At 34.3% G+C, this 14,475-nt stretch overlaps 1 protein-coding gene across 1 annotated transcript in view; it reads right to left on the bottom strand.

The window, feature by feature from the left end:
* Positions 1-5,829: 5,829 nt before the first annotated feature.
* Positions 5,830-14,475, bottom strand: part of LOC132724646 (26S proteasome non-ATPase regulatory subunit 13-like) — a 28,346-nt gene continuing 19,700 nt past the window's right edge. Inside the window, exons 10-13 of the mRNA XM_060709581.1 lie at positions 13,710-13,772; positions 9,491-9,571; positions 8,772-8,888; positions 5,830-6,420 (exon numbers count right to left, since the gene is read on the bottom strand). Coding sequence (XP_060565564.1) covers positions 6,325-6,420; positions 8,772-8,888; positions 9,491-9,571; positions 13,710-13,772 — 357 coding nt within the window. The 3' untranslated portion in view covers positions 5,830-6,324. The remainder of the gene's footprint in view (positions 6,421-8,771; positions 8,889-9,490; positions 9,572-13,709; positions 13,773-14,475) is intronic.

Raw genomic sequence — 14,475 nt, forward strand, 5'->3', positions numbered from 1 at the left:
GACGTGTCGACAAAAAAAAAATACGTCATTATTAAATTATATTAAATAATTACTAAATTAATTTGTTTTCACAATTTATTCACAACAAATTATTTGTTGTTGTTTTTTATGACAACATATCAACAAATTTAGTTATAACGTTAAATTCTACACGTATGCTTACGGCATTGGTGAAAGTTCTTTTACATTAGAGTTATTAGGTGTTCGGTTCGTAACGCTGTCTAGTTCAAAGGAAACGTATGTTTAAGTTGGACTTTTCAATATTCTATTGTTACAAAACACCGGCTGTATTAATGTATAGGAGTGTCGTCCGGAATGTACGTAGACACCTGTTTTAATACGATTAGTTCGCATTAGAATTAAATGAAATTTTCTCCAATCACTCACCAATGTTCTATAAACGATGCAACAAATTTAAAAACTTTCCGATCGGCACGGGTTAATATTAAAGGATGTACAGGTGTGCGTAGCCGATAAAGACTATGAAATATAAAGCGAGGGCAAGTAATAAATTTTGTCCGAGAAGAAACCTTCTGTTAAAAGATGTTTCAGCAAGCCAGTCTACTCCAGAGTATATATTGATAATATCCGTCATATGTTGCGGCTCGGATAAGAATGCCCGTCCAGAGGGGATCCGCCCATTGGTCGTTAACGAGGCTTGCCGGGTTGCCTAAACATATGACAGAGATTATCAAGTATATATACTTGGAAGAACTTAAGTGTGCCAGTCGTAAAATGCGTACTTTGTCTTTAATTCAACATTAAAATTCGTCTATATTTGCAACATAAAATCGGTTTATGATAATTATATGCTTAAAATGCAGTGTCTCTTGTTTTAATATTCCTTTAAAAACGTGCGCTAAAGTAGCAATTTTAGAATCAAGTAAAATGCACACGGAACTCGTGCTATTACAAACATACAGAAATCACGTATATAAATCGTACAGGCACTAAATGACCATTTTAAATGGCCAGGTTTTCTATGGCGCAAGTCGGCATTGTCGTCAGGCTTATTCAGACGGTAGTGTATATATTGGAGAGGTATCGGCACTAGTTTGGTGTTATTCAGCGACGCGTTGACGTTCAAGATTTTATTTCAAAAGGCATAAACATTTTACAATGTCCGTCGCCATAAACAGAATGACTAAGATTTTAGTTGTTGTTGTTTTATTTTCAAATATTTTGTTTAATAATTATTTAGTACTTTACAACCGTTAAAGTTTCTATTCTGAAATTTTTTATTTTAAAATATGCATACCTATCCGACCACATTCTAAGGGTTTTTTTGTTGTTGTTTTTTTCTTTTTTCAAATGTGTTATTGATCATATTAAATGACTACTGTAATTTTATTGAGCAAACATTATTAATGTTCAAAGTTGAACATTTTGAATTCTTAACATACGTTCAAATATAATGCAAATGGGTCAATTTTCAGAAGTGCTTAACAAACAGTACCAAAATAATTATCTCAATTCTTCAAAATGCACACTATCATGCGACATTCAAAGTTTTAGTCTTTAAATACGTTTTCATAATATTTTCGAGATAAACTGTTCAGACAATGGAAAATAGTCGATCCGAGATATTTTCGCGTTTGATATTTTCTTCCAGCAAGGGTGTTTTTTGAGCCTCGGAAATAGGAAAAAGTCACAAGGGGCAAGATCTGGCGAATAAGGAGGATGAGGAAGCTAGACTACCTTTTCTTGTTTCAGTTATTCTCGTACAATGGCCGCTTTGTGTGAGAGAAGTATTGTCATGCTACAATCTGACAAAACGGAGACCAGTTGCTGGTCAACGGGTTTTGAAATATTTCTTTAATTTATAAAGGATCTTGCCTTTGTAAAACTTGGCATTTACAGATTTACCCTTTGGTACGGCAATTTGAAAAGCAGGGCCTTGATTGGTAAACAAAATTACATACATGACATTTTTGACGCTCATGGTGCGTTTTGCTATGCAAGGTCTTTGACATTCTTTGGTTGCCCATTTTTTGTTATGAATCTTTTGCTTAGGCTCATAAAAATAAACCCACGTCTCATCGCCAGTGATGATATTTGCGAAAGATCGATTGTTGTATTGAGGGAACTGTTTCAACAATTGTTTGGAGATTCTTACCCGAGCAAGTTTTTGCTCTTTTGTAAGGAGATGGGGTATCCATCTGGCACTTATCCTTCTCATTTTTAAATCACGTCTGAGAATTGTATGAGCGGCTCCTACAGAGATACCAACGCATTTAGCTATATAGCTTGCATCAGTAGCAATCAAATCCCTTTTGAACCATTTTTGGCGAAGTTTCAGTTTTCGGACGGCGTGTATGAGGTGCATCTTTTACTGAATCCACACCAATTTTAAATTTCTTACACCACCGTGTGACATAAAGTTCATTTCCCCATAAACACGACATATTTCGTTAAATGCGTCTTTCGCCTGTTTACCAAGAATACAGCGGTTGTTGATACGGGACCGTATTTGGTCAGTGCAAGGAGACCTTTTCCCAACCATTTTATCATTAGTAAATACGAGTAGATAGCGATCATCGAGCTATTGTCAAAGCTAGACTGAACTGATTTACACAGTCTTCTATGGCATACATGTATTTAGTTCGTGCAAAACGTGGTTAAAGGTGAGATATTGACCTAGCTACATTCACATTTGAACACCCTCGTAAGTAGTTGTCAACATCACTTATAATATGGTACAAAAATCTATCAAACAGAATAAGTGCCCATCAAGTCTATTTCAAAAGTATCTCTTTTTTATATATAATTTATCGATATTTGTTTAACGTAGGTTGCCAGAAGTTTGGGTTGTACACAGAAAGTAAACTAATTTTTAGTATTGATAATTGAACGATAGTCATTTCACTTAAGTTGCGAGAATATAGGGTAAACACAGAAACAAAATAAAACATTTTCTAAAGTGTATAGGCCCCAAGGCCTCACCCTTATACAGAGTGTATCGACGGAGCTGTGAGGACGTGTTCAGAATATTGGACACCACTACAGGTCCTTAGAGCTAAAATCATGGGAAGGGAATAATATTCGTCAACACTTCTGTCGAAAATTATGTGTTGTCAATAAGGTCCTGGTGTATTTTTATAATAATGCAGATGGTAGGCATTCCAGATACTAACTTACTTATTTTTTATTCCCCTTAAAGATATAATATGCACATCTTTGAGTAAAAGATTTAATACAGGATTTGTTTTCATCGGTATAAGATGAAAATATATCCTGTATTTATAGACTAAAACTTGAATTTTCTGTTTATTATGTACATTTTTCACTTTTTATGACATTACAATTTGAAAGACTTCCCCTAAAATTCTGTGTATAGGCTGAATTTAGAAGAAAATTGTCCGGAAAGACACGAGTGAAAGTACGAAAATATGTCTCACTGCAGTGAAAAAATAAATTTTTCAATTAAAATAAAGAAAATGAAAAAAAAAACTCATCTTATTTCACTAATATTGTATTTATTGGTATACTAAAAATGTTGTACATTGTATATATGATATATAGTCAAGCGGAAATAAAGATCAGATGTCCGTACCATGCGTCGTTTTCATTGGATAAGCATCGTTATGTAATACACTTGTATACATTTTGTCTTAATTCATATGAGCCGTGTCATGACAAAACCAACATAGAGCGTTTGCGACCAGCATAGATCCATACCAGCCTGCGCATCCGCGCAGTCTGATCAGGATCCATGCTGTTCGCTATCAGTTCTTCTACTTGTAATAGAGTTGGTTAGCGAACAGCATGGGTCCTGATCAGACTGCGCGGATGCGCAGGCTGGTCTGGATCCATGCTGGTCGCAAAAGCACTATGTTGGTTTTTGTCGTGACACCGCTCATATGTATCTCTGATGTTATACATTTTATATTTCAACTAAAATATATTCTTTTTTACATCAAAATATTTTCATTATCTACATTACCTAATGGTGGATAAGATGAATATTTAAAATACCACAAAAATATAACAAAGTGCATAAAAGCGAAACAATTATGTCTATCATATCAAACAAGGAAATAAAGCGAAAAGTACGTTTTTTTTTTGTTTTGTAAAACCAAGGGGAAATCCGACATTGCACAACCAATAAATTAAAAACGCTAACTTTGCTTTTTTGAAAATTACATTTTTCAACGCATGTTTTTTTTTTCTCAATAAAATAAACCGCATATCTTCTGCTCGTTTTATGAAGATCTTTTTTTATCAATTTAGATAAACGATACAGGACATTGTACATGTAGTTTCAAGGTTATTGTCGTCACTTCATATTTTCCTTCAATCAAAACTAAAACTGAAATTAAAAGTAAATTAAGGATGTTAAGATTACTTTTAAAAATGTCAACAAATTTATTTTCTAAAAGTCTAAATCATCACCATCGCCTTTATTACCATAAGAACACGTTTCTATCCTTCATGACCAGACCGTCTCAGTTTTTGGTTCAAATGAATAAAATAAAAAATCATTAACGGACTTTTATCATGCTGCTTTTTCCTCTAATTCTTCTTTTTCTATTTTATTCGATTTGTTTGATTTTAAGTGTGAATGTCATAATTATGGCGATTTCCAATCAATTCCTGTTAATGAAAACCCCCAGGTGCTCTATAGCACTTTTTATCGCCTCGGTCAGTATGACACTCAACCTGTGAATATCACACCATATTAAAGATATACTAAGCTCATCATTGGGTACAATACTTTTATTGCAGAAATCTGTTGAAACCTGAATAAGTCTAATTTGAATAAGTTAATGTATAAACTATGTTTGGGAAGCTGCATTTCCTATTACTTTTCAAATTAATTCGGTCTGTTCTGATAAAAAACTGTCCGTTTTTTGTGTTGTTGTTTTTAGAGACACCATGTAATCATACTGTATTTACCTGTAGTGTGTAGATTTTAAAAAGTAACATATTTTCTCGGTGAGTATTCAAAAGATGTTTATTTTACATTTCAAGAGACTGTATAGTAAATATCATTTTTTTGTGTTTTTTTGTTTGTGTTTTTTTCTTCAAATATCAATTTTGAGCATAATATATCTTTTAACGGCTCACAACTCAATAATTGTATATTTCCCAAAGTCCTATAAAAATTCCTTGTACATACGGAGGATATCTGATGAACTCAACTGTATTGACAGGCCATTGTGGGAACAAGACCCTGTGGTGGTTCATTATATGAGTAAAAGATACATCTCCTACAGCCCACTTTAAGCAAAATCCAAAGTTGATAGGGCTGAGTTTTGGTAGAAATTGGCTTGGTTAAGCGATAACGTTGTTCCCTGGGATAATTTATATATTTAGCTCTACTTTTCAATGAAAGGGACTGTCGAATACATGCGAGCATACTTGATAAAATACCGTTGCTTTTCACAGAGTCCTAATTTTGTAATCGGTCTTGACATAATTTTGCGTTTCAGAGAAACCGTCCTATTTCACGATTCTTAATTTCTGAATATCAATAGAGATGACCAGTAGCACATTGCAAATACCAGGGTCTGTCATTGTATTCAAGTTTTCCATGGAAAATGAATTTAATTATATATAGTCTACTGTCCTTGAAGGTAAAATCATTTATTGAAATGGTCTTTTCCTAGGACTTGGATACACTCGATACTTTCTACGAAACTCAGTCCACGTTTTTAGCTATCGCTCCGTCAAATGTCCTGATTTGTAGCTTCATACATATCATATATTAAATTCTCTATAAATCTTACGGACATCAAACCTTTCTAGAGATCTACGATGCAGAAAACCAAAGTAAGACTTGAGACGACGCCTTGGAAATAGGAATATTTAATGAAAACAACTAAAATATAAACATTATAAATTTATTTTATTTAGCACATTTTAGTGTGTTTTTTTATCAGAAGTTTTCAAATATAGCACATTGATGTAAATGACCTTCATAAATATATGACATCTAACTCACTAATAAATTACTGCATTTAAAAAATGTTGACCTTTATCCTAAAAAGTTTCATTTCATTTGAAACATTTAGAAGTTCAATGCCTTGAGAAGTATACATAATATACTTTTTATACCGAACAACTTTAGTCTTTCTCTATATATACACCTATTTCAAAACATATATTGTTTTTATTCATTTGAAAGCCTTCGAAACAGATAAATCTAAATAAGGCATAAGGTTACACTGGTTCTTAACAAAGGATGCATACTTTTGTATGTCTCGAAACATACATTGTATCTTACTAATTAAGATACATATAAGTATCTAGAATTAAATTCACATATTGAACAGTAAAATGAGTTGTTATTTCATCCTGTAAGGATGAAGTATGTGTCAGGGTTTATGTAAGAATATCATGTGCTTTCACTTCAACTAATCTCTCCATCTGTTTAACATCTTCACACCATTGCTGTAATCTACACTGCATAGTGGAAATCTGAAATGGAAATAAAAATGACTATAGGAACACTAGAAGTCAAAAAGTTATCTAAACAAGGTAACATGACCGACAAATAACAATATTCAGTGTATTGGCTCATTGTGTTTAATATATTTTGTAAATACAAGAAGTTTGTCAGTTTGGGGATTTACAGCTAATGTGGTCAGTGAAAACTGAAGCTTTGAAGTTTTTGTCAAAAGTAGACATATGATATGCCATTCATTTTCCTATTTTTCTAACTTGAAATAATTGTCTTCCAAGTAAGAATAAGTATACAGTGACACAAAACTGTTCATAATATTTGATAGATGTCTTGATAAGCAAATATAAAACAATCTGTACTTTCGTATGTCAGGGTTGTATTTCACAAACAGTATTTGTTACATTATTTCTCACTATAGAGAACTGAAAACCATTTATCAGTTCACCCATTATTACTCTATAGCAAATGAGAATATGTAATCCAAACATTTTTGGGATGTATTCAAAGGTAAATCAATTTTGTTTGGTTTTAACACAAATAATAAAAAATTGTTTTTTTGTGACATATCTCTGCTCTCTGTCCATTTAACTAGCTTTCTTGGATAACTAACCAGTAATCATCAATTTTTGCTGTAAGTGGCCTATTAAATGATTTTAACAGTGAACAAGAGGGCCATGATGGCCCTGAGGTCGCTCACCTGTATAAAGGCACCCGGAGCGGGGCCAGTTTAAACCCCAGGGCTTTTATTTAAACAAACTTGGAAGACACCCATTAGAAGATGTTTCACGATGTTAAGTTTTTACTACACACATATAATGAAAAACAACGATCTACCCCCTCCTCCTGCCTCCCCCTGGCAGGGCCAATTTTAACCAAAGGGCTTTTATTTGAACAAACTTGGTAGACACACATAAGAAGATGATTCATGCTAAACATCTAAGCTCTAGCTCATTGGGTTTTTTCAAAGAAGATTTTTAAGTTTTTGCTATACAAATATAAGGAAAATCAATAACACCCGGGGCGGGGCCAATTTTGACTCCAGGGCTTTTATTTGAACAAACTTTGTAGACACTCACTAGAAGATGTTTCATGCTTAATATCTAAACTCCAGCTATTTGGGTTTTTTCAAAGAAGATTTTTTTAAGTTTTTGCTATATACATAGAAGGAAAATCAATGACCCCCGGGGCGGGGCCAATTTTGGCCCCAGGGCTTTTATTTGAACAAACTTTGTAGACACCAATTAGAACATGTTTCATGCTGAATATCTTAGCTCTAGCTCTTTGAGTTCTTTAAAAGAAGATTTTTTAAGTTTTTACTGTATGCATATAGGGAAAATCAATGACCCCCTGGGGCGGGGCCAATTTTGACCCCAGGGCTTTTATTTGAGCAAACTTTGTAGACACTCATTAATAGATGTTTCATGCTTTATATCTAAACTCTAGCTATTTGGGTTTTTTCAAAGAAGATTTTTTAAGTTTTTACTATATGCATATAGGGAAAATAAAAGACCCCCTGGGGCGGGGCCAATTTTGACCCAAGGGCTTTTATTTAAACAAACTTGGTAGACACTCACTAGAAGATGTTTCATGCTTAATATCTAAACTCTAGCTATTTGGGGTTTTTCAAAGAAGATTTTTTAAGTTTTTATTATATGCATATAGGGAAAATCAATGACCCCCTGGGGCGGGGCCAATTTTGACCCCAGGGCTTTTATTTGAACAAACTAACTTGGAAGACACTCACTAGAAGATGTTTCATGCTAAATATCTTAGCTCTAGCTCTTTGGGTTCTTTAAAAGAAGATATTTTAAGTTTTTACTATATGCATATAGGGAAAATCAAAGACCCCCTGGGGCGGGGCCAATTTTGACCCCAGGGCTTTTATCTGAACAAACTTGGTAGACACTCATTAGAAGATGTTTCATGCCAAATATCTAAGCTCTAGCTCTTGGTGTTTTTTAAGAGAAGATATTTAAAGTTTTTTCTTTCGGTTGCCATGGCAAGCAGTGTTCTGCATGGGAACAATTTTTAAAGGTGACCACCAAAGGAACATTCCTGTGAAGTTTGGATGAAATTGGCTTAGTGGTTTATGAGGAGATGTCATTTAAAGTAAAAGTTTACGGACGGACGCCGGACGAAAAGCGATCACAAAAGCTCACCCTGTCACTTTGTGACAGGTGAGCTAAAAACATATGACCATTAGACTTAAACTCTAGGATCAACTGTCAGGGAGAAAAAAAAGTTAGAACCAGCTACCCCTGGGTTACATATTCCATACTCTCATTATTGAGCTGAAGCAATCAATCATTACTTTACTACCATCATATATAAATTACAGTACATTTCTCAGTAAAACAATATTTACCTGTTCACGATCTAGAACTCTGGGTTGTACCCATGTCAAATGTACTCTATGGTCTATTTCATCTATTGATCCCTTCACTAATCCAAGACTTAATGCTTTCATAACCAACATTTCAACCTGAAATTTAATATATACAAATAACTTAACCATTTTACCAACTGAATTTCTTAAATTGACTTTTCTAGTTTCCATTTTTTTTTTAATTAGCCATTAGCAATATTTGGAAAATCAAGATGAAAATTTAAAGTTATGTAGCCAACAGTAAAGAGCCTGGTCAGACTGCATGAATTTATACTGGTGGCAAAATCTGTCATTTTTGGTTCCAACACGCTAAGATTTCAGTCTCAGATTATCACTCAAAGGAGAGACTGAATAAGGCCTTTATGGACAAGAGTACTCTATATGGAGGTTACTCTGTTTTTAGTAATTAATGGAGGTTTCTTGAAAAATGACTTTTATTCACAGGGTGGTCTTTATTTGGAGGTTGTGTTTAATACAGGTTTGACTGTATAATAAATTTGATATTTAACACCGTTCTGTAAAATCCTGGATTATATATACCAGGTGTTTGGACACATCTGGCACGAGAAACTGAATATGGACTCTTCAGTCAAAATATATTCCCATATCATACATCAGTCAAAATATATTCCCATATCATACAGTACAATGTTAAATAACCTAAGATAATATAAATATAATTAAGTAGACAATTTTACCTCCCCTTCTGGTAATCTGGTTTCTGTTGCAATTTCTGCAAAAGTTAACTGTCTGTTTGTGGCTGGTCTTTTGAATGTCATCTAAACAAATTATAAATTAAAATACATAGAAGATATTCATGTTTTTTCTATAAATACAGAATTTATTTCTATTAAGTGTTATGAAAATAAATATTTCATAAGTGGCTATGGCAACTGTTTATTATATACATTTTCTCTATTTTTTGCCGATTTGAAAGGCTTTCCCTTAAATTTTGTGTATAAGCTGAATTTAGAAGAATTAAGTCCAGCAAGACAGCAGTGAAAATATCATTAATATGTTCACTGCAGTGAAATATAAATTTTTACTGCGAAAATACGGAAAATGAAAATACGCATTTTATGTCATCAATATTTCACTTATAGGTATATAATAAAATAAACAAGCAAATTCGTTGAATTTATATCCCCGCCGAGTACTGGTTATTATTAACACAACAACTGAAGACATAAGGCTTTATTTATATATTAATCATGGCATAAACAGTAATATTCTTTGAACTTGATAAATATTCAGGGCAATAACAGAGCAATAACTTTGTGTTAAATAGTTAAATCTGGAAATCCCAATGACATGTATGCATACTACATAACTAATCAAGGGCCATAAATCCGAGTTATAAGTATCTGACTGGAACAAGGCGACTATGTGCACATCTCCTCTTAGTATCCCATAAAGTTTTATTGAATTCCAGCCAGTAGTAGCAGAGAAGTAGCGAGGAAACAAATATTTTTCTATATGGATACTGCATAACTAATCATGGGCCATAACTCTTGAGTTAAAGTGTCTGACCGGAACAAGCCGACGATATGCGCATCTCCTCTTGGTATTGAAGGTTCCCATAAAGTTTCGTTGAATTCCAGCCAGTAGTTGCAGAGAAGTAGTGCGGAAACGATTCTTACTCTATATGCATACTACATAACTTATCAAGGGCCATAACTCTGAGTTAAAGGGTCTGACCGGAACAAGCCGACAATATGCGCATCTCCTCTTGATATTGATGATTCCCATAAAGTTTCGTTGAATTCCAGCCAGTAGTTGCAGAGAACTACTCTGGAAACGATTTTTACTCCATATGCATATTGCATAACTAATCAAGGGCTATAACTCTGAGTTAAAGTGTCTGACCGGAACAAGCCGACGATATGCACATCTCCTCTTGGTATTGAAGGTTCCCATAAAGTTTCGTTGAATTCCAGCCAGTAGTTGCAGAGAAGTAGCGCGGACACGATTTTTACTCCATATGCATACTGCATAACTAATCAAGGGCCATAACTCTGAGTTAAAGTGTCTGACCGGAACAAGCCGACGATATGCGCCTCTCCTCTTGGTATTGATGATTCCCATAAAGTTTCATTGAATTACAGCTAGTAGTTGCAGAGAAGTAGTGCGGAAACGATTTTTACTCTATATGCATACTGCATAACTAATCAAGGGCCATAACTCTGAGTTAAAGTGTCTGACCTGAACAAGCCGACAATATGCGCATCTCCTCTTGATATTGATGATTCCCATAAAGTTTCGTTGAATTCCAGCCAGTAGTTGCAGAGAAGTAGTGCGGAAACGATTTTTACTCTATATGCATACTGCATAACTAATCAAGGGCCATAACTCTGAGTTAAAGTGTCTGACCGGAACAAGCCGACGATATGCGCATCTCTTCTTGATATTGATGATTCCCATAAAGTTTCGTTGAATTCCAGCCAGTAGTTGCAGAGAACTACTCCGGAAACGATTTTTACTCTATATGCATACTACATATCTAATCAAGGGCCATAACTCTGAGTTAAAGGGTCGGACCGGAACAAGCCGACGATATGCGCATCTCCTCTTGATATTGATGATTCCCATAAAGTTTCGTTGAATTCCAGCCAGTAGTTGCAGAGAACTTCTCTGGAAACGAAATTCGGACGGACGGATGGACGGAAGGATGGACGGACGTTCTCACAGGACAGTAATTATGTGGCTACTCTATTGTTCTCTCTATTGTTCTTTTTAGCCACACAAAAGAAAATAGCCACATAAAAGCATTACGGAACGAATGGCATCAAAGAGAAAGACCAGTTACCTATTGTCCCTCTAGCCACATAATTACTGTCCTGTGAGTGTGTAAGGACGGACGGACAACGCCAAAACTGTATCCCCCTCCCGATTCCATCGGCGGGGGATAATAAGCATTAACAAGAGGGCCATGATGGCCCTGAGGTCGCTCACCTGTATATAGCCCCCCCCCCCCACACACACCCATAAGAAGATGTTTCATGCTAAACATCTAAGCTCTAGCTCATTGGGCTTTTTAAAAGAAGATTTTTTTTAAGTTTTTACTATACACATATAGTTAAAAACAATGACACCCCTGGGGCGGGGCCAGTTTTGACCCCAGGGCTTTTATTTGAACAAACTTTGTAGACACTCATTAGAAGATGTTTCATGCTTAATATCTAAACTCTAGCTATTTGGGTTTTTTCAAAGAAGATTTTGCAAGTTTTTGCTATACACATATAAGGAAAATCAATGATCCCAGGGCGGGGCCAATTTTGACCCCAGGGCTTTTATTTGAACAAACTTGGTAGACACCTATTAGAACATGTTTGATGCTAAATATCTTAGCTCTAGCTCTTTGAGTTCTTTAAAAGAAGATTTTTTAAGTTTTTACTATATGCATATAGGGAAAATCAATGACCCCCTGGGGCGGGGCCAATTTTGACCCCAGGGCTTTTATTTGAACAAACTTGGTAGACACCCATAAGAAGATGTTTCATGCTAAACATCTAAGCTCTAGCTCATTGGGCTTTTTAAAAGAAGATTTTTAAGTTTTTACTATACACATATAGTTAAAAACAATGACACCCCTGGGGCGGGGCCAGTTTTGACCCCAGGGCTTTTATTTGAACAAACTTTGTAGACACTTACTAGAAGATGTTTCATGTTTAATATCTAACCTAAGTTATTTGGGTTTTTTCAAAGAAGATTTTAAGGTTTTGCTATACACATATAAGGAAAATCAATGACCCCCGGGCAGGGCCAATTTAGACCCCAGGGCTTTTATTTGAACAAACTTTGTAGACACTCACTAGAACATGTTTCATGCTTAATATCTAAACTCTAGCTATTTGGGTTTTTTCAAAGAAGATTTTTTAAGTTTTTGCTATACCCATATAAGGAAAATCAATGACCCCCGGGGCAGGGCCAGTTTAGACCCTAGGGCTTTTATTTGAACAAATTTGGTAGACACCTATTAGAACATGTTTGATGCTAAATATCTTAGCTCTAGCTCTTTGAGTTCTTTAAAAGAAGATTTTTTAAAAGTTTTTACTATATGCATATAGGGAAAATCAATGACCCCCTGGGGCAGGGCCAATTTTGACCCCAGGGCTTTTATTTGAACAAACTTGGTAGGCACTCATTAGAACATGTTTCATGCTAAATATCTTAGCTCTAGCTCTTTGGGTTCTTTAAAAGAAGATTTTTTAAGTTTTTACTATATGCATATAGGGAAAATCAATGACCCCCTGGGGCGGGGCCAATTTTGACCCCAGGGCTTTTATTTGAACAAACTTGGTAGACACTCACTAGAAGATGTTTCATGCCAAATATCTAAGCTCTAGCTCTTAGGGTTTTTCAAAAGAAGATATTTAAAGTTTTTTCTTTCGGTTGCCATGGCAACCAGAGTTCTGCATGGAATTAAATTCTTTGAACAATTTTGAAAGGTGACCACCAAAGGAACATTCCTGTGAAGTTTGGATGAAATTGGCGTAGTGGTTTATGAGGAGATGTCATTTAAAGTAAAAGTTTACGGACGACGGACGGACGGACGCCGGACGGACGCCGGACGAAAAGCGATCACAAAAGCTCACCTTGTCACTTTGTGACAGGTGAGCTAAAAATTATACTGACATCAGTCCAATTCTACTAAAGATATACCAAGGAAAACAAATAATAGCGGACTTCACAATGTCAGTTGAGGGATAATGCTCCAGATTACGAGTTATGCTTTTAAAAATATGACTTTTTAAATATATGCTTTTTTGAAAAACTTCTTAAGAGATAAATATATAAATGTCTGAGCCCATTAACCTTTAATTTACAAATGAATAGTAATGTTTAAAGTAGCTTGCAATAAAAGTTTATTAATTCACTATTTGTTTACAGTTTTATGGAAATAATTAACTGTACTACCTCCATTAAGCAAAGGAGAGATATTTTCTGTCTCATCAAAATCTCATGAGCTGCAAGGTCAGGCTAAAATAAAAACCATTTTATTATTATTTACACAAGTGTATTTACACAAGTGTATCATTAGAATAATTTGTTTTATCATAACAAAATAATATTATCATTTCATTTTAATAAAAATCCTGATATACCCACATTCATTTTTAAAAACAGGGTGAAATCTTTGCTACATCATACATTATCAACTTACTTCAATACTAAATAAAAAACCCTCACAATATCAAACATTTTCAATGGGATTCAAAATTGCTTTCCTAATAGAGTGAAGGGTATCATTTAGTTTATGACTTCCAGATCAATTTAATTTATTCATGAATGAAGTTGTTTCCATTTGACTTCATGATCATTTTAATTCATTCATGAATAAAGTTATTTCCATGTGACTTACAGATCAATTTAATTCATTCATGAATAAAGTTGTTTCCCTGTGACTTACAGATCAATTTAATTCATTCATGAATAAAGTTATTTCCATGTGACTTACAGATCATTTTAATTCATTCATGAATAAAGTTATTTCCATGTGACTTACAGATCAATTTACTTTATTCATGAATAAAGTTGTTTCCATTTGACTTCCAGATCATTTTAATTCATTCATGAATAAAGTTATTTCCATGTGACTTACAGATCAATTTACTTTATACAGGAATAAAGTTATTTCCATGTGATTTCCAGATCAATTTAATTCATTCATGAATAAAGTTGT

Source organism: Ruditapes philippinarum, unplaced genomic scaffold (genome assembly GCF_026571515.1).
Source record: "Ruditapes philippinarum isolate M1 unplaced genomic scaffold, ASM2657151v2 ctg5805_1_1_1_1, whole genome shotgun sequence".
Lineage (NCBI taxonomy): Eukaryota > Metazoa > Mollusca > Bivalvia > Venerida > Veneridae > Ruditapes > Ruditapes philippinarum.